This window comes from Tachysurus vachellii, chromosome 8 (assembly GCF_030014155.1).
Source record: "Tachysurus vachellii isolate PV-2020 chromosome 8, HZAU_Pvac_v1, whole genome shotgun sequence".
NCBI lineage: Eukaryota > Metazoa > Chordata > Actinopteri > Siluriformes > Bagridae > Tachysurus > Tachysurus vachellii.
In genome coordinates this window covers 19,029,236-19,049,887 of record NC_083467.1, presented here as the reverse complement: position 1 = coordinate 19,049,887, position 20,652 = coordinate 19,029,236, and the positions used below count along the sequence as shown (strand labels likewise).

Sequence of the window (20,652 nt, the reverse complement as noted above, 5' to 3'; positions counted from 1 at the left end):
AATGCTGAATGCTAAAAAAAGAGCAATTAGACTTAATAGATGGAGCAAGTATGTCCCGTAGCTATAATCTTTTAACTAATGTTTTTTTTGTTTTTTTTGTTTTCTCCAGGCTGTCAAAATTTCATCATTTATATGTATAATGTAGATACACCATAAGTGCTTATTTGCTTCATTTCCATCAGTAACACAGTGCCCTTTTGTGTATTTTTACCTCAAGATATTTTAAAATGTGACCTGTTGAGGAGGGAGAGATTTGGTTCATGTAGTTATCAACTCTGGTCTAGTGTTTGGAGAATCTGCACAAGACGAGGCACGCCCAGGCCTGTAGGGACATGGCTGTGACACACAGGTTTATTTGTGTATTTGAGGGTCTCTGCTGCTGCTAATTGCTCCGGGAGTATTTTCATATCCGCGAACCCCAGGGTTTAATAGTTAGAGCCTCACGTAGTAACAGTAACACTCGTTATTTTAAATGTTTCACTTCTACTATGACTGACTGGCACTTAGAGACAGTAGTGTTGTGTTGTCACTAGTGATGCTCTATAAACATCAACCGTTCTAGTGTTGCTTTACAAGATGTCCAAAAGAGTTTGGGTTTGATTCTTGTTTCAGTAATGCAAGCGCTAAGATTTTATTCAATCAGGTGTTGTGCTTGCTGTAAAAAGGTGATTACTAGAAGCTTCTTACGTCTCAAGGAGTCGACATCTTGCTAGTGATTGTGCGGTTCTTATTTATGACTGCTGGCTATAAAATGTAAGGTGTTTGGGGTTGTTCTGTGTCATTTTCCACTGTAAGGACAACACAATATACTTTAATGTTGGTACATTCAAAGGGAATTCAAAGCTATTTACTAAACTCTATTATACACACTTAATATTATGTCTAAATAATAGTGAGACTATTGGTGTACTGACTATTTGCCATGGTAGTGTGCAGTATTAGGGACGCAGAGGAGGTAATTATCTTCTGTTGATTATTATTGTCTGTTACATGACACCTATTGAAGGAGCTAGCTGTTCTTGGTGTACAGAGAGAGAGATTCTCTCCGCTCTGAATTCTCAGCATGTAAGTTTTTGATTTGTTTTAGCTAGCGAGTGTGAAAAATAAAGCTCATGCCCGGTTTGTTTAACTGATTTGTGTCCTATATGGACATCTGACCTTCTCACACACACACACACACACACACACACACACACATGCTTGTTGAACATCTCATTCCCTGTATTGCAGTAATAGTAAGCTCAAATCTTCTGGGAAGGCTTTCCACTAGATGTAAGAGCATTATTGAGATCAGGCCCTGAGTTATAGGTCCGGGCTCCTTAATTCCAGTGAAGGGAAATCATTTTAAAACATAGTATAAAATAAAAGTTGTGCTTCCACCTTTGTTGCAGTGGTCTTGGGGAAAAACTGCTCCACAAATAAGGAAGTTCTGGTGTTCACACGTGTAGTGTATTTTCTCATATGTAGGATTTATAAGCTGTGTTTTCTGGCTTGTCTTGTATCTAACTAGCTAATGATACCCAGCTAGTTTACTGCAAAGCCAAATTTCTTTCTGCGGTTAATGCATGATAAATTAGGACATGACTGGGGAGTGATGAATGTGTGTGAAAACTCTCACCAAATCTGATTCGACGGCTTTCCCTGAGACTTGTTTTTCTTTACATTATTGCTCGCATGACTCATAACAAATTAGGAATTCCATAGGGGTGGAAAGATCAGTTACCCAGTCACATGAGACAAGCCTATTAGTTTCCCTTTTCTTATTTTAATTTTTTTTTTATTCCTGCCTGGTGGACCAGAAAAAAGACTTTATTAGCTTGAGTAAAGCAAGTGTTCATATGGTTTGTATGTTTAAACCATATGTGCTTTAGTGTAGTGTGACCATGCTGTAACTGTTGCACGACTTACTCACTTCTGCCGCCTCACTACTGTACACTCGTCAGCCGAGCGGCAGTCTGACTGACAGCAGAGTGTGTTTTTTTTTTTATTACACAGATTATTTATTGTTGAAACACTGTTGAAATTGAGCCAAATAAAGTCTGGCACCTGCTCGTCATATCCTTCCGCTAGCAGAACATGCAGTTACCTAACAGAATGCAAATAGCAAGTCTGGATTCATATATTTAACTTGAATTATGACTTATAGACATTTCAGAAATAGTGTGAGATCTTATACTAGTTCAATTCTCTGTATAACGTGATTTTTTTTATGAGCTTTCATAACCAACTAGCTGGCCCTTGACTGAATATTGATTTAATTTCCTGTAATAAGAAGAATATTTTACACACGACAGCTTAAGATGCATCATGTTCATATTGTGTCATGTTTTATTGTAATTAATTGATAGCCTTAAATTAACCACATAACCTTCAGTCCTGTATAATAAAGTTAGTCTATAATAAAGGAACTGGCCAGGAGCCGTAAGTAGAGTTTTAATTCAACACACAATTGACTCGCTACGTTTCAGTATATGGAAAGGATTCTGGTTTCAGCAGTGACGCTAAGCTGTTAGAGCAGACCGCAAACAGCCAGTGCTAGAGCGCTGGATGTCCATTGAGGTAATTGCATTTTAATTTGTACAATCTGCTAAATGCTGTTGCTAATGTGTTTGCTAATGATTTCACCCGGAATTCTCAGGCGCGTCCTTTATTAGTCCACACACCACTTTGCTTTGCTGTACCGTAGACGAGATTTTATGCAAATCGGCAGCCTCTGTCCTTTTGAAATGTATTTCCATCTCCCTCGTCTAAACCCGCTCCTATAATCATCATCAAAGAGCCATAGAGATTAGAGTGAATAGACCTATTTGTTATTGTGTTCATGAAGCTAATAGCAAGGCACTGTGCAGCATGTGTGCTGCTAATTTTTTCCCAAACTGTGCTGGATACACACACACGCACATAAACCGAATCGTACTTACGTTAGCGTGTTTGTCTCTCTTTTGGCTTCGTCTGCTTTTATCTGAGCGTTTGCGGCTGTTCGGCCCTCGATTACTCTTGACACGTCGTTCATTAGAAAGGGCTCAGCACAGGTAGATCATGCTGCAAGAGAAAATAAACCCAAAGACATATGTTCTGTCAGATCATCTGCCACCGGCTAGATTAATTCATTCTTTACCCTAATGAGAAATATCACTAAAGCGTGGTTAAAACAGCCGAAGCTAATTAGGAAATGTGAGCGAATGATCAATTGCAGGCAGGAGATACTAATTAAAATGAATTGTTAGGGTAGTGCTTGTGTAGGGTCTTCCCAACGTTTGTTTTTCATTTTTTTCTAAAAGTTGCTGGGCCGTCTCGGGTCCTCATTAACGAGGATGTCAGAAAGAAGCGATCTATATTCATGTGAATCATACCGTCGGATGTCACGTCATTGTTAATTCATTGCATTGTCTTCTTATGAAGGTGTGTGTCACGCTTTTGTGTTATTAAATTAACCTCCAGGGAGGCAACACCTTAGCTTCTTGACGAGGTACTTACTGGGCAATAATATCAAGCCTTTTTGTGCCTTCTTTTTTTAAATGGAAATAGATAAAATGAGCATACTGAGGGCCTTGCAACAATATATTTAGTACCCATGACTGATTGGCAGAAGCCCAAGGGGAAAGCAGAGTCTTTATGGCGAGAGCCTGGAGTTGCAGGCAGCGTTCAGTAGAAAGCAATTGATTTGCATGGCGTATTGAGAGCCTGTAGCGCGTGGAGATACCGAGTTCCGGTCGTCTTTACAGCTGGGAGAAGAATTGCCTGCGCACCCCATGACTCTGATTATATACACACACACTGCATTCTCTTCCTGCACCTGCACCTTTTATGCTTAATAGCAGTACATCTTCATGCCACCTTATGTGCAATACAAAAGCATATTAATGCAACCTGCTGCGATTTAAACATTACTCTCTTCCTGGCATTATTGAATTACAAAAATGACTTTTTTTGTCATGTCTGTCCATTAAAGCAAGTAGATAAAAGTTCCCTGCCAAAGGTAATGAAATGTAATGGAATGGAATGTTCACAGTCTGCCTTTTACTTTCCTCAGTGTGCACTCCGTTACGTCTGTTTGGCTGAAACAAGAAAGTGTCTCCATACCCTGGATCTGACTAGGAAACACTGCAGGGACATGACTTTGTCTTGATCAATGTTGATGGGGTCAAAGGTTAGAAGGAAGTACATCAGGGCTTTTTGCTTCCATTGACCCTGCTGCACATCCTGTCCGACATGAAAGTGCCATGATTCATTGCTTCTGCTTGAGGATAGCGGCCCTCACATCCAGCGCACATTCATAATGCTGGATGAAGCAATTACTGAGACATGCCAATTAGCCTTGTTCGCCGTCGTACACGACTCGATATCTGAACTCTTTGCCCCAAATTCACTCTAGACGTAGCGTGTATTCCGCTAGTGAGACGAAAACATGCTTCGTTATTATTAAGAAGACTAACGCTGCTGTGTAAAATGGTGTCAGTGAAACATGGGGGACGTGGGTAGCTGAAGTTGGGCCAGTTGTAATTACAGCTTTGCTCATTAAAACCTGACATGAGACAATGAGACACTGAACAAACAGCATGTTTTTTTTATTTATTTATTTATTTATTTTATTATTTATTTTTCCCCTCCATGGTAATTCATGAGTGTCATTATTATATAAACGCTTGGCTTCACAACTACACACTATGCAATTATGACATCTTTGTAGATAATGAGTTTACAGCATATAGAAAGTAGAAGTGTGGGATTTGATTGAGCGTAAATGGAGATTATTCTTTACTTATGCACATTAGTTTACAGCCATGTGGGAGTAGGGTTCATGCAGGGTTAGTAGAGTCAGTGTGGATTCAAATGTTTGTTTGTGCTTTCTGAATAAAAAAATTACATTATCTTTAAATATGCCGACATTAAATATGCCTTCATACCTACAGTCTACTAGCTTCTAGCTTTGATACTAAGGGAAAATGGTCACTCTGTTGATGGCTTAGTTTGGAAATGGGAAATTATTTATTTATTTATTTATTTTTAACATTTTTCTGAATTTTGCACTACTTTATTATTGTGGTGAGGATTTTCAGTTTCTGTAAGAAGCCTTTATACAATTCATGTGGTTTGTTTATTTATTTGTTTGTTTGTTTGTTTGTTTGTTTGTTTATAGATGGCTTTTTACCGTATATTCGATTCTGTGAAACACAGCAGCTATTTATTTCAGATTTTCTCAGTAATGCATACTTGCACAGCCTGGTCCTGCTTATCCCCACACACAGTCTACTGCTGTTCAGCTGTGTTCAGTAATTTCTTCTTTTATTAGGAATGGTGTTAATTACATAGTTACTATGTAGCTCTATCTGCACATAATAAAATGGTCTGTTTGCTGGAATACCACATACCACATACTGTATGTGCCAACCCTTGTAACGCCTTTCATATGATGCTTCTCTTAATCTTAATCACATCTCACTAACTGAGCTCTCATTATAGATAGTGCGGTTTTGTGCATGTAGTATTGAAGTGTGTAATAATTGTTCCTAAATGTTTCTTTCCTTGACAGACTTATATGGACCAACACTCAACAGACATGTCCAACAGCAAAGCTTCTCCCTTCACACTCGGGTAGGGCGTGTGTGTGTGTCTGTGTGTGTGTGTGTGTTTGTTTTTTTTTTTTTTTTTTTTTTTTTTTAATGTGCATTGTGTGTGTCTGTGTATTTTTGGTGGGTTTATTTTGTATGTGTTTTTGTGTGTGTGTGGATTCTTTGGTGTGTGGGTTTTTTTTGTATGTTCTGTGTTTTTATCTGTGTGTGTGTGTGGGGGTTTGTATGTGTTTTGTGTTTTTATCTCTGTGTGTGTGTGTGTGGATTTTTTGGTGTGTGTGGGTTTTTTTTGTATGTGTTTTTATCTGTGTGTGTGTCATCCATGTATACTGTTGTTGCCCTGTTGGGATGAATCTCACTGTTCATGACCATTTGTTTTATTCTGTAAAGCTGCTTTGAGACAACTCATATTGTCTCAAAGCAGCTATACAGAATAAAACAAATGGTTTTATTCCTTTAAGGTATTACATCTTACATCTGACTGTCATCTCCTCCCAGCAAACGTCCGCAACTACCACATCAACACTGATGAGTTTTTATCAGTGATCATTAGATCGTGATCATTAGAAGAGGCACATTCTATATAAACCTGTGCTTTGAATTACAGCAGGAACATGTTTTGTTCTGACCAATCAGAATGCAGGAGCTGTTAGAGGACAGATCTTTTAAACAGTAACGTGCTTTTATTAGCAGTAAATAAAGGCAAATCAATCAGAAATGAAATAAGACAAAAACAAATCTGACATGTTATCATTGTTTTGGTAGTATACAGTACAATTGTTTGCTCATTAATAAACACACACCGTAACTCATGTTTTTTAATTGAATTTCCCCGCATGCACGTGTGCCCCCGCGTGCACGTGTGCCCCCGCGTGCGTGTGCCCCCGCGTGCGTGTCCCCGCGTGCGTGTCCCCGCGTGCGTGTGTCCCCGCGTGCGTGTGTCCCCGCGTGCGTGTGTCCCCGCGTGCGTGTGTCCCCGCGTGCGTGTGTCCCCGCGTGCGTGTGCCCCCGCGTGCGTGTGCCCCCGCGTGCGTCTGCCCCCGCGTGCGTCTGCCCCCGCGTGCGTGTGCCCCCGCGTGCGTGTGTGCCGGTGTCCCCGAGTGTGTCCCTGTGTGCACGAGTGTGTCCTTGTGCATCTGTCTGTCTGCGTGCGTCTCCGTGTATGCACGTGTGTGTGTTTGTATGGCGGTGTTTGTTTTACTGTGTATTTTCTGCATGCTCTTGGGCTTTGTCCTGCACCGTTGTTTTCTTCTTTCAGTCTCTCTCCGTATAATTAGCAGACACTCTTATTTTCCCAGCTCTTTGCTGAAAAGATCAAGACAGTGTTGAACTTGCATATGAAATGATGAATCATTAAGCGACTACAAAAGAACCGGGGAAAAAGGGTTAACGACACAAACATGTGCATAATTTGGAGTGTTTGCAGTGGGGGTTGATGGCTAATGAGATGGTGTGGGATTAACGATGGCCTCTCGCTCTGGTCCTCTGAGACCCAGAGATCTGACAGTCAGACACACTGCACACATATACAACCACGACCTACATTGCGATGTTAGTAAACAGGGTGTTTGCGTGTCAATAACCAGACACCTTGGCAGCATTGCACTTATTTACAGCACCTACATTAGGTGTTTATTCCAACTCTAATTGAATCCTGACCAAATATGTTAAAATAATGTTATTTATGAGCTTAAGGGGGACGCATAATGTATAATGCATAAAAGCGGTCCCTCCAGGATTTCACGAAAATCTAAGGAGCAGGAGCTTGCAGTTGTTCAAAATGACTTTAGATTCGGGTCATAACGTCATCACGCTCTGAATCATCACCACAACATGCATTCAGCCCAAAGCCCTCTTCACTTCACCCATCATAGTCAGTAATTCCGTGCCTGTTTTCCCCGGTAGGAGCTTAAAAGAAGTGCTTACAATGTCATCAATTTACGTAGACACAAACATTTCCAAAAGGTGAAGTCAGTAGAATCAAACATTTCTGACCGCAACTATCACAAAAAGTCTGACATCCTGGAGGGTAGAGTAAAGGACAAATCATTGTGTAGGATTGTGTGTGTTACCAGTGGAATGAAATGTATGCTGTCATAAAAATAACATTTTACAGTGGAATTTGTAGTCTTATTTTCAGTATATATTATCTGGAATACCTGTGCATTTACTTACAGTTGCATCTTGTTTAAATACGAGCTTACCGTCTTCTATACCGTATCCGAAAACACACAACTAACGTTAAAGTAGAAATCTGTAAAGTTTACTAACAAGATTTATTAAAGAAAGAACAAATCATGCTTTTGGTTATTAGACCTTTTTATTTTTGTTGCTCTTGTAACTTTTCTGTTAGTTTCATTGTAGTTGCAGAATAATTCAATATGAATATTCCGATTTAGTTGAAATGGCTTCAATAACTAGATGATCTAATCTTATGCACTAATGTAGGGGGTTGAGTAATCGTTAACAAGCGAACAAAGTTTTCTTTTAAAACTTTCTTTTTTTTTTTGTAGGATTGAAGTCTGCTGTGTGTCATTAATGAAGAGAAAACGATGTTCTTATGCGTGTCAGCATGTTGCCCTCTGTGAGGTCTCTCAGAATAACACAGGGGAAACTTGCAAGACATTTTAATGGCGTGTGCTCGTGTAGCACGGAGGGACGCTACGTACTGTAGAGCTAATCGGGAGCCAGGTACACGACCCTACACCGTCTCTGTTCCACCTACGGCCTGACCCACACCAGCTCCGGGAATGCCTTCCATTCCCCACCGCCAGCAAACGACCCTTGAAATTAAGACGCAGGGAAATGAATTATGGGAAATACCGAAATTGAAAGCAATAAGTGTGACCCACTGCTGGCTAATGGCGAGTCTATAGGAATGTGTGAAGTAAAAACGCATGGCTGCTCTTCACTTCCTAAGCTTCAGCTGGAGAATGTATGCTGTAAAGTACTGAGAGAGAGAGAGAGAGAGAGTGAGAGTGTATATGTTCTCAGACGTCTGTTCTAGCTTACAGAGTAGTGTACACAGGCACATACACGACTCTAATGACTCCAGGGTGTAGTTTGCGTTCCTCTTTATTTTCTGTGCTGCGTTTTCAGTTATGAACTATTTATTTGTAAAAGCAGACGCAGCACCTGACGTGCTGAGGCAGTAAATTGACGAGGCTCTTCTGTAAAGTATCCCCTCTGTCGTAAAACACCTCTCTTTGTCTCGCCTGAACAACCAAAATCTGAAATACGTTCTGAGTTTTGCACGTCGTAATTTTCTCTCGTATGTCCGTGTTCAGCAAGTCCTCAATTAAGCAGTAATGATGATGTGCATACGTGTAGTGATTAGCTGTATTGTTCATTATGGAGTAGTGACAGGCAGGTGATTATAAATACATGAAGGAATAAAGCCGTATTAGAGAGACCTGACTGGTGACACGGACGCCCGAGGATGGTGAAAGAGGGCTGAGGGTAAGAAGGCAGAAAAGTGACACACATTAATGAAGGGATTACCACAGAATTTATAGAACAGCTGAGGTTTTAATATCTTAGTACCAACATGGGTAGGAATAGGATGTATGGATAGGAAGACAGCTAAAGGTTTACTTTGAGATGCTCAGGTCATTTTAAGGCTGTATTAATAATGACCAGTGTAAGGTCCTCATAAGGATCAAAGGATAGGTGCGTGTGTGATAGTAATGCAGTATTGTTTATCTAGTCCATGCCTTTTTTCAGTCTGTCGGTCCTTTCCTTGCTTGTTTGCTTTCTTTTTTTTCCTTGCTTGCTTTCTGTCTTTCCTTATTTCCTTTCTTGCTTCCTTCCTTCCTTCCTTTCTTCCTTCTTTATTTCTTTTCTTCCTTCCTTTCTTTCCTTGCTTCCTACTTCCATTCTTCCTCGTTTCTTGCTCCTTTGGCCATGGGCTCTGCTCTCTCTCTCTCTCTCTCTCTCTCTCTCTCTCTCTCTCTCTCTCTCTCTCTCTTTTGCTCTCTGTCTCTCTCTCTCTCTCTCTCTCTCTTTCTCTCTCTTATCATCTGCTGCTCTATTGTACCACTGACAGACTGCTGTCAAAGCCCTGAAGCCTCTTTCACATTGCCACTCGTTTTTCATCCCCTTTTAACACCCTCTCTGTCCAACACACACACACACACACACACACACACACACACACACACACACACAGAGAGAGAGATAAGCATCCTCTTTATCAGGCAGTTAAGCCCTAACCTCTTCGAGCTCTTCCCGCCTCTGGCTCTGAAAGCTCCCTCGTCTGCTGAGGTTTGATCCAATACGAGGGATATGTTTCAGACGCGCCGTCTGCGCCGCTTTCATTTTGTTTCAGATTAACAGTGATACGGAAGATTTGCCTTTTTTCCCAGCTACACGAGACATTGTTACAGAGCTAGGAAAGCTCTCTCTCGGAATCAATTAATCCTGACCTGTTCTAGAGGGAAAGTAATAGAAGCTACGAAAAGGTCGGCTCCTAATCTGGGCCCCGCATTACAGTGGATTAAAGTAGTATTGTGACAGTGTCTTTGTTCAGGCCGATCGATCAGGCTGCGCTGATGGACAGCGGAATTGTCTGTGTTTCTGGCGGTGTGTGACAGCACAGCTCAGGGCAGGCACCCCTTCATATCCTTAGTAAAGTCTATCGGGAATCGGCACACTCTGGACTGAAGCAGCAGCAGGGCTTACTCCTTACTGGGCTTTCTTTAATCCACTGTGTATTTGATAATAAATCCAAGACTTTTTCCTGTTACCAAACTATACACAAATTGTTGTACTGTTGATATTCCAAACAGATGTGACTGGTTTCCAATGGAAATTTCACTCAATAACATTTCCCACTCTGTGTCCCTGTTTATATGTCAGTAATATATTGAGGAAAACTGTAATTTCTTTTTTTTTCCTTTTTTTCCCTTTCTTTCTTTCTTTCTTTCTTTCTTTCTTTTTATGAAAGGCTAGAATCTATGGCCAGATGATGTGTTATAAGATGTTTGACAAATCAAATTGGAGGAAATAACTCTCTCTCTCTCTCTCTCTCTCTCTCTCTCTCTCGCTCTCTCTCTCTGTCTCTCTCTTTGTCTCTCTCTGTCTCTCTCTTTGTCTCTCTCTTTCTCACTTTCTCTCTCTCCCTGCCTCTCTGTGTCTCTCTCTCTTTGTCTCTTTTTCTCTTTCTCTGTCTCTCTCTCTCTCACACTCTCTCTTCCGCTCTGTGTCTCTCTCTTTCTCTCTCACACACACTCTCTCTCCCTCTGTCTCTCTCTTTCTCTCACTCTGTCTCTGTCTCTCTTTGTCTCTCTCTCTCTCTCTCTCTCTCTCTCTCTCTCTCTCTCTCTCTCTCTCTCTCTCTCTGTGTGTGTAAACATGTGCTTTGGAATCAGATTTCTCAGTCCGTATTCTGACATCATGCTAATATACACACACAACTTGAACTCAACTTGAAAGTCTTTCTCTTATTTTTTCCTTCTCCAGCTGAGCTTTTTGTACTTTCTCGTTCTTTCCTGAGTAGTAAATGTGTTCGATTGCTGCAGGGACCCTGGAGCGCGTTAGTGCATTATGTATGTGTGCATGTTAGGTTTGGCCTACTTCTTTAAAAATAGGATTGGAATGTTACTTAATTAGAGGGTTTAGTATGCTAATGCGGTTAATTATTGAAGAGGGTTTAATTATATACAGCCAAAGACAGAACAAACATCAGCAACGACAGTTCACTCTGTATTTCTAGCAACAAAAAGTGACTTTGTATCGTTCTTCGGAAAAGAAACTCCGCTACATGAAGCTAGCTAATTTTAGCTACTCTTAATTTTGCAGATTGAACTCATCACTTCATCACAAGTCGATTGATTTTTACTTTTTTTACACTACCCTTCCACTACCCTACCCATCCACTGAACAATCTGCCATCCATTTCAGTCATAAATGGATTTCTTGTCACTATATACTGTTTCAGTACATAATCTGTGTCATGCCCTCTAATACCCACATGCAAACACCGGCACAAAGTCAACAGTGGATGCACCGTCTGTTGTTGATTTAATTATTGTTAATTTGATGAAATTGAACGTTTACTCATCTCAGGACGTGTTTATTAAATGCAGCAAGTTAAAATCCAAGCAAACTGGTTAACATAAAGGCATGTGTATGAAAGAGACTACGTGAAAGCACAGACGGCTACGGAAAACACGCTAAGTGTAAATAGTAACAGGTGGAGTTTATTAGATATCATATTTAGGCAGGTACGGAGAGACATTTATATCACACCGGGGCAGTAAAAGCTCCAAAGTGCTGCTCAGGTATATAGTTTACTCTCTTGGAAACCTAATTAACCCGAATAAAAAAGCAGTAGATAACATAACATCATAATGTAGTAATGAGCTCATAGCCAGCTAAGTGCTTTTAATATAGATTAAGAGAAGCGAATGCGTTTATATTAATTAAATCGATATTAATTCCTGACGAGAGGACAACAATGTAGCTGGTGTTCTAAACCTATGCTGATGTTTCTAGTGCAGCATATGATGTTTAGCTTCTTACATTCTTAACTCTCATTGCAAAATGGCTAAGAGATGCAGTGTTTACTAGCATCACGCAAACAAAAAAAAACCACCTTTCTTTAACACCTTGGTGCTGGATTTTTGTGCTCAGGTTTGTTGGGGCTTCCACGTACACCTACATGCTAGCGATTCTTAAAATATTGTCATCAGATCATGGATATTAAAAAGAAATCCACATCCACACACAAGCCATTTGAGCAAGGAGTCGAAGTATTGGTTATATTAATGAAGTAATCTCAGGCTGCTCAGGCTTGGCTCTGTGAAGCGGAGCAGTCAGGGTTACATATACAGGCTTGCTTACTTCCACATGCACGCATATGCATCATTTCTCTCCACGTGTCCTTCCTTTCTCACTGTCGCTCTTAGTCCTTGTACATAAAAGCAGGCATAACAACTGTATTCAAATAGCTTTCTATTCAGAGCAGAAGTGGCAGCTAATTTTACTCCATTTCTCCTGAAGAGCCGGCATATTCATCCTGTTAACTCAAATAACACATCTTTCATGCTTTGTTGTCTTTATTTGTCTCTCATGAGCAAATCTAAAAGGACTCGCCACTTTGAAGGCGATGACAAGAGCGTGCGTAATGTGCTCGCTTTCATTTCAGCGTGTCCTTTATTCACGCTTTTTTTTGCGTTTAATTCCACGTTTTGTGCCGGAAAGTGCAGGTAAATAAAGGGGACACCTGTGCCACAGTACCCATCCCTCTGTCACGCTCTGTGCCCCCTCTCTCCTTCTCACACCGTCAACCTTTTATTCACTGTACCCCATTTCAAAATCATTGTGGCAGCTCTGCCCTGTAGCTCATTTGTTCGTCCATTAACATCGACAGTGTAAGTGGAGAGACGAACGTCAGGAAGAGGGACAATTAGGATATGTGGGATGGATGAGTGAATGAGGAGACGATTGGGGGAGAACGAGTGTGTGTGCATGCACACATTTTCCCCCCTTATTTATTGCATGTGTTTTTCATTAAGCCTCTGTAATTAATTTTGTTCCTCCTTAAGCAGCTTCTCTTTGCTGTGTGTATATTTGATTAATGTGAAGTTTTGGTGAGTTGATGAAACTTTATGCTGCATAAGTGAATCACACTTAATTGATGTTTTTAGTGTTCTAGTAGCTTTCTGTTTTGTTTATTCTGCAAGACCTGTTTGTTTATTTTATGTTGGTTTGTTTTAGTTTGTTTTTGTTTATTTACTAACTGACGTGACTCCACTACTGACCTCTATACCGACTTTCTTAATGAAGACTTACTGACATTCTAACTTGTATACAGACTTAATGAATTAGTTCCTGCCTTCTGATTGGCTGACTGCTTTCTTTTTAAAGAACTCGCTGAATTATTTTACTGACTTTTACACGGATTTATGGACATACATAAGCACACACACAGACTTTCTATACGCTGATAATGATCGTCTTAGTGACTTATTTGCCGATTTATCGCAAGAATGTTTAGCATCTTACTTTCCATCTGACATCCATACTGATTTACTTACACGCTTACTGACTTAGACTTAGACTGACTTTGAGGGTTATTTATTTATTTCCTGACTGACTTAGAGTTTTATTGACTTGATGTACTGTCAGTGTAACTGAACCATTTTCATACGTAGTGCTGAAACCCAGAATCCTGAACTACAGATGATGTACGATGCAGTGTGCCTTCAGTCTGATCAAATTAATCCAACCTGACATTTGGGAATTAATCTTGTGTGCTCTATTGTTCCTGGATGTCGTGTCTGGCTAAATCATTGTTTACTCTGGTTATCGGTTGTTGCTATGGAAACCAACTTCACACTGTTGTTTTAATGCAAATTTTAAAGTGACTAGTTGCAGGTTGTGAGTCACACTAAAAATCATTTGTGCTCAAGATGGCACCTACACGAAGCCAATGATCACACGTTCCCTTTATTTGTCTTTTTCCCAGTCCACACACACACTACCTGACACAGTTACATACACACACTGAACGTTTCCCACACTCTCAAAATATAGAATGTATGTAATTAGAAGGGCCGTGCTGATTGCCAAAAGGAGAAGAAAAAGGATGAGAGCGGGGAGGAGGAAGGTCAGAGCAGGATTAATGACTTTCGAGGGGTGTGTGTGTGTGGTCAGCCTGATAAACTCATTAACAACACATGCCAGGCAAATGATTGCTTGTGCTGGACGTCCGTTTCGCGATGTTGGAGGAAACAGCCTCAGGAACAAAAAGCTGATCCAAGCAATCTTTAAAGATATCCTGCACTTAAAAACAGCAATTTGAAGTGAATAAGACCTCCTGGATTTCCTTTTCTGATTATATGGTTAGATAAGTTTTTTTTTTTTTAATGCAACTAATCCTTTGACATAATGTATACGATTTTATTAATAGGAAAGTTGCTTCATTTACTAACTGTATAGTACACCAATGCAAATAGGGTATGCTAAAGCATAATAGTTAAGGATTCAGGTATTTGTAGTGGATTACATGTAGGATTTCCCTTCAGTTGTCTGCCCAGTGATGGTATGGCATAAATTCGAAGCATTTGCTTGTCACATATACATATACATATATTACTGCAAAGTGAAATGCTTTCTTCATGTATCCCAACTTTGGAGGTTGGGGGCAGAGTGCAAGGTCAGCCATGATGCAGCTCTCCTGGAGCAGGGAGGGTTAAGGGCCTTGCTCAAGCGCCCAATGGTCGTAGCTTGGCAGTACTTGGGCTTAAACCCTGATCCTCTAAGCAACTAACTACTTAAGCATCCACTGCCTAATTAGCCATTAAGTTCTCAAGCATAAGGGTAAGAGTGTGGGTGTTAAAGACATCATTCTTGAACAGGTTTCTAATGTGTGGACTGAGAATGATATAAACCTCTGCTTAAAGTGTGTGGGTCTCATTTCAAATCCCTGTTTACAATATGGTTTGACTACAGGAGCAGCAGGTGGCTTCAGGAGCTACACAAAATATCATGTTCTGGTCTCATCTCTACAACTGCAGTTAATTTGTGAACACGTTAGTAACAACCAAGTGAGTAGACATGAACATTAGAGTTCTAGCAAAGTCCTAACGTGGGCAAAACCACTGGGCATATGCTGTGATGTCCCTTTTTTTTTTTTTTTTTTTTTAATATTTTATTCCACTTTACAAAGTGTTGAAAAAGTTTGTTGTGACCTAAATTGTTTTTGTGAGGCCAGGAGACTAAAACACACAGAGCAAAATGACATTTTCAACAATATCTGTATACATGCGGATGGAGCTTGAGTGTTTACACGGTGTCTACACAAAGACGCCCCGAGTGTCCGTCTCCATCCTAATGGGAGTGTCTGCGTGTCCTCTCTGAGTCGTTCTGCTTGAGAAAAAGTGCGAGTATGGTTTCAAGGTCAGTGCTGTTAGTGCTCCAAGCTGTTCTGTTTACGTTTATCTACATTAAGCCCTGTATTTTTCCTCTCCTACTGCGTAATCACGGGCCATGCCAAGCACTGCAACCACTGACACGGGGAAAGGCAGCAAGGGCAGAGAGAGAAATGAAATGAAATGTGAACGTGAAGTGTTGGAGCAGGGAGTTTAAAGGAGTGTGTGTTTACACCAGGGAGAGCAGCGAGGAAACACAGAGTCTGTATACAGCTTTGATTTGGTTTGCACATTGGTGCAGTTGTGTTTAAATGTAATGCCATTGTGTGTTTGTGTGTATTTTCAGCCTAACAAAGACTGTGGAGATTTCAGGAGAACACGGGCCTCTCGGGATACACGTGGTGCCTTACTGCTCCTCTCTCAGTGGAAGGTTAGTCTCTCTCTCTCTCTCTCTCTCTCTCTCTCCCTCCCACTTCAGTTTCCTTTATTTTTATTCCTTTCATGTATTCCGTTTCTATATGTCTCCAATGATGTAGTAATTTCTCACTGCAAAACGTTTACTTGTTTTGACCTACCGCAGAAGCAGGAAACTGGAGCTTGAGCGTATGAGCTGCAAAGTTGGGGGGAAAAACATGGATTCTCTGAGATTTTTTTTTTTGTTTTCATTAAGCTAGCCGGCTACATGTGAAGAGTTATGTATATAAACAATGTATATTGTGAACTCAAGACGAGTCTTCAAGCCCATAAGTCTATATGTAGGTTAATATTTAATACTTTGTATATAGTGAACTCATGTTAAAGGTGTTATTGTGTTTATTGTTGATGTCTTGAGCAGCCGTGTTGATCCGATGGCACTTTTCGAACTCAGGGTTGAAGAGACCAGCCCGAGTGTCCGAGTAGGAATCTCCAGCTGAGACGGAGTTTTCTTTCTTTTTTTCCTAGTTAGAGGTCAGGAATGATAAATCGATGTGAAAGATGTAAATGGCAGAAAGATGGTAAAGGAAACGATGAGTGAGAGCAAGCTTGGTTTATTTAGATGACTCTGCTTTCCCAGAATCGTCCAGGATAGATTGTGGTGAATGGACAGTCTGCAAGGCCAGCACCAGGATGATTTTGTTAAAGGGGCAGCTGGAGGTGGACTGGAGGCAGTTGTGTGTGTTAAGTTGATGTTTATCTAGTTTATATCGTGTCTGAAGGCAGGAGTCACTCGATTCCACTGTCGTCTTTGAAACCAGCCATAAAACTTCACTTTAGCCTCGCAGAATTCCTATTTTTACGGCAAGCGTAACTTTAAAAGCGCTCGCGTGTGTAATGATGCTCATAATAAATCACAGAATGTGTGTGTGACACAGTGATGGTGTTTGTCTAACAGGCATGCAGGATGGTCTCTTCCTCTGCTCTCAGAGAGGATTCACACACTGAAATTGATTCATCACAGCCAGTCACATGGGGGAAAATCAGGGCTTTTTTATAAAGACATATTTGTCCCTGCAGCATTCTTTCTCTCTCTTCCTCACTTTATGTCTTTATGTCTCTCCATCTTTCAGTCCTTCAGGATTTCTTTTCTTCCTTCTAGCCCAGAGGGCCCATATGTTTCCTTTAGTCATGCCCACCAACGTATCCCCTCGGGTCAAAGTTCACTTCTAGCTCAAGAAAAGATGTCAATAATATCACCAAATATTGAACAGAGCACTAATGTAAATGAATCTGTTTCTTAATGCCATGTGTCCTGGGGCTGCGTCGCGCAGATCTAATAAGGGTGACGAGATCGGTAAGCTTTAGCTTGGAGCTGGACACAAACTGGGTCTCTACACCTGCATAGTGTTAATGTATTCCAGACCAGCCTGAACTCTGAAATGCTCTGTTATTGTTTTTCTATCTAGTCTAAGGAGACTATCACCTCTTGGCTTTTTTTTTTCTTTTTTACCTGGCTGTGATTTGTTCATGGACAGGACTTTGTTATCCTTTCCTGATGAGTGGAGAGATCAGTCCCTACTTTTGATTGGTGTCTTTTCTCCCCGAGGGTCTATTTGCTGTTTGCAGAGTCTATTTTTTCGCCATGTTTCTCACTCTGGGAAGAGTAAACGGATGGTGTTAAATTTCTCTCCACATTTTCTGTAAGATATCTATTCTTGTAAATATGTGCCGGATACGTGTGTTTAAGCTAACCGCAGTCTCAGACCTGTCTATTCTGCTGTGTTTTTTTGGACTCCCGCTGTGTGCCACTCTCACAGACCTTTAGAAAGGCAAAGTGTTAGCCGAAACAGAAAAGTCAGAATGTTTTCCTCTAAGTGTGTTAGAAGTTTTCCCCAATCTGACACCACACTCATGGCCCCAGGCAGCTGCTTTAAGAGACACAAGACTCAGACCATCTATCTTTGTGCAAGTTATTTGAACTGCAGGGTCTCTGCTCTTTGTGTAGAAATTTGACTTTGCAAAGTTTTACACACTAAACGTAAAACACACTTACTCAGGAGAGCCTTCCTTGTTTACGATTATTAATGTTTTATTCAGCAGACCGTTTCTATATATAGCATACTGTACGTGGCAGGAGACTTTTCAGTGTGGAGGGCAGCGCACTTAAGGATGTCAGACCGGGATGTTTGGAATGAATTCCGTATTTGAGCTATTTGAATTAATATGCTAAAATATCACAGCAGTGAAAAGTATCTCAGAAACACACACAACGTAAAACATGTTGCTCCTATAGCCCATGTGCCTCAAGGTTTGATTTGATGCTTATCTTTTCACCATGGTTGGAAAGAGTGGTGATTTGAGTGACTGAAGACTTCCTGTCAGCTCAAACCAGTCTTGCCATTTTTTTTTATCTCCGCGTTCTGAACTGACGTACATTAGTTGTGTGTTATTATTATTTTTGTCTTCACCATTCTGGGGAAACACACGACACTGCGTTTTGTGTGTGAAAATCTCAGGAGAACTGCCGTTTCTTGAATACTCTAACCAGCCCATCTGGCACACAGTGAACGTCATGTCACATAAATCCCTTCCCTCCATTCTGATGTTTAATGTGAGTATTAACTGAAGCTCTTGTCGTGTATCTGCATGCTATTGTGCATTGAGTTTGTGCTGTACAACAGTTGACCGGATAACTGCCTGAACGAGCAAGCGTACAGCTGTTTCTGCTGGTTCAGCTTCATCCACGTGTTACGTATAGAGCAAAGAGAACAAGTCATTTAGTGGTTTGCTGCATGTTGAGGAGTGAAATCATAACTCCTTTGCGAAGACAGATGTAAGAGTCGATTCGCTGGTTAACCGAACGGCAGATTAGACACAGATGTAGTGTTAATCCAAGCTCGTTGTATAGAAAGCATGATGCAGTGGCTTTAGCTGTCATCACTGGAACGCTGGGAGATGTTTGGATTTATGTTTCATTAAGAAATGAAAAGTTTATGATTCATTCAAGATGATCCAAGTGACATGTTTCACTATCTGTAACTTATGGAAGAAAGAAAACATTGTGCATTATTTATAGGGAAATAATCAACAATGCGGGGATGTGATGGTGTTTTGTTTCAGGTTAATGTTATCACTGTATTCTAGCACATTAAAGCAGCTGCAAACCTTTCTATTGAGGTTAACAAAAAATAAAATTCACCTTGTCATGTGACCGAGTATCCATAAAGCTCTCTGTCAGCGTGAGGTGTAAACGAACTGCCGTGCCTGCGGATTCCTTTAAAAATTCCTACATGAAAGTCACCTCACAGAAAAGTAAGTGACGTGACATACAGTATAGTGACCCATACTGAGAATTCGTTCTCTGCGTTTAACCCATCCAAAGTGCACACACACAGCAGTGAAAACACACGCACACCGTGAACACACACCCCGGAGCAGTGGGCAGCCATTTATGCTGCGGCGCCCGGGGAGCAGTTAGGGGGTTCGGTGCCTTTCTCAAGGGCACCTCAGTCGTGGTATTGCCGGTCCGAGACTCGAACCCACAACCTTAGGGTTAGGAGTCAAACTCTCTAACCATTAGGCCACGACTTCCACCTCATCACATCTGCACATGCTTGTTTAAACTGTGTATGTGGAGCGTCCACCGTACCGTGTGTGCCGTTACTATAGAAACCATAGCGTAGCAGAACGAGTGCGTAAGATGTGTAGTAATGTATCCGCAATCGAATTATCGTCAGTACGCTCACGTTATAGACAATAAAGTAAAAATCTATTGCACCCTCTAATTTATTTTTATTCTTCCGTTCTCTTAAAAAAAAAAAAAAAAAAAAAATCAACCAAGTGGCACAACTTTCACCTTCTGTAGTTTACTGGGTGGGAAAGCAGCGTAGCACTTTTGTTAATGGTGTGTGACAGCCAAAACAATTAATATTTGAACATTTTCCAATATTAAATTAAAAAGTAATTAAAAGGAAATGCAATTTAACGTCCTTAATGTTTCCTGTTTATTGCTTTCTATCTTTTATTTATCACACTCTTATCACATGCCTTGTTTCTTTCCCAGTATACACACATGAATCAACATTCCCTGTGGAGTTATCGCCTCTCTAGTGGCATCACGATGTTGTTTGTTGGAAACAATTTCATTTCATCTCCCGACACAGGGAGCTATTATCACTGTTTTCCTCTCCATCTGCCACTGTAAAGAGATGCCCTCTTTTGTTGGAAACGTGTGTGAAAGGGCAGAATAGGGTCATGAGTTTTAGTGTAAGTTTATTTAGAATGACACTTGCAAACTTACGAAGTGCATCATGTTTGTTTAGCGCGTTTTCCTCAAGATGTAGAAAGACATGTTTTGTGTTTTCCCCCCATTAGAGACAGCGGAGTATCTGCACCCTGCTTTTCAGGTTCAGCAGTTACTTGTGTGTGATGTGTTGTTGTGTGTTACAGGGCTCTGGGTCTGCACATTCGGAGCGTGGAGGAGAACAGCCGCTCCAAAAGAGAAGGCATCTTCCAGGATGATGACTGCATCATCAAGATCAACGACACTGAGCTGACAGACAAGTCCTTCTCGCAGTAAGTACACGACTCTACAGCACCACAAGCTGATTCTCCTGTCCGTATCCTCTTTTTACTGTCTCTCCTTCTCGCTCCCTCACTTTTATCTGTGTCTTATCATGGCTGTAAAAAATTGACAGTCCTCTCTCAATCCATTGTTGTGAGGATTCGGCCCATTTGAGCTCATCACAACACTGGATAGATTTCAAAAACAGTGGAAACATGGCTCG

The 20,652-nt window shown here is 40.9% G+C and overlaps 1 protein-coding gene across 7 annotated transcripts in view; it reads left to right on the top strand.

The window, feature by feature from the left end:
* The window catches only part of pard3bb (par-3 family cell polarity regulator beta b), a 256,531-nt gene that overhangs the window by 90,624 nt on the left and 145,255 nt on the right, over positions 1-20,652 (top strand). For all 7 annotated transcript variants that reach the window (XM_060876753.1, XM_060876749.1, XM_060876750.1 and 4 more), the window contains exons 6-8: positions 5,534-5,595; positions 15,795-15,878; positions 20,315-20,440. In XM_060876753.1, coding sequence (XP_060732736.1) covers positions 5,534-5,595; positions 15,795-15,878; positions 20,315-20,440 — 272 coding nt within the window. The remainder of the gene's footprint in view (positions 1-5,533; positions 5,596-15,794; positions 15,879-20,314; positions 20,441-20,652) is intronic.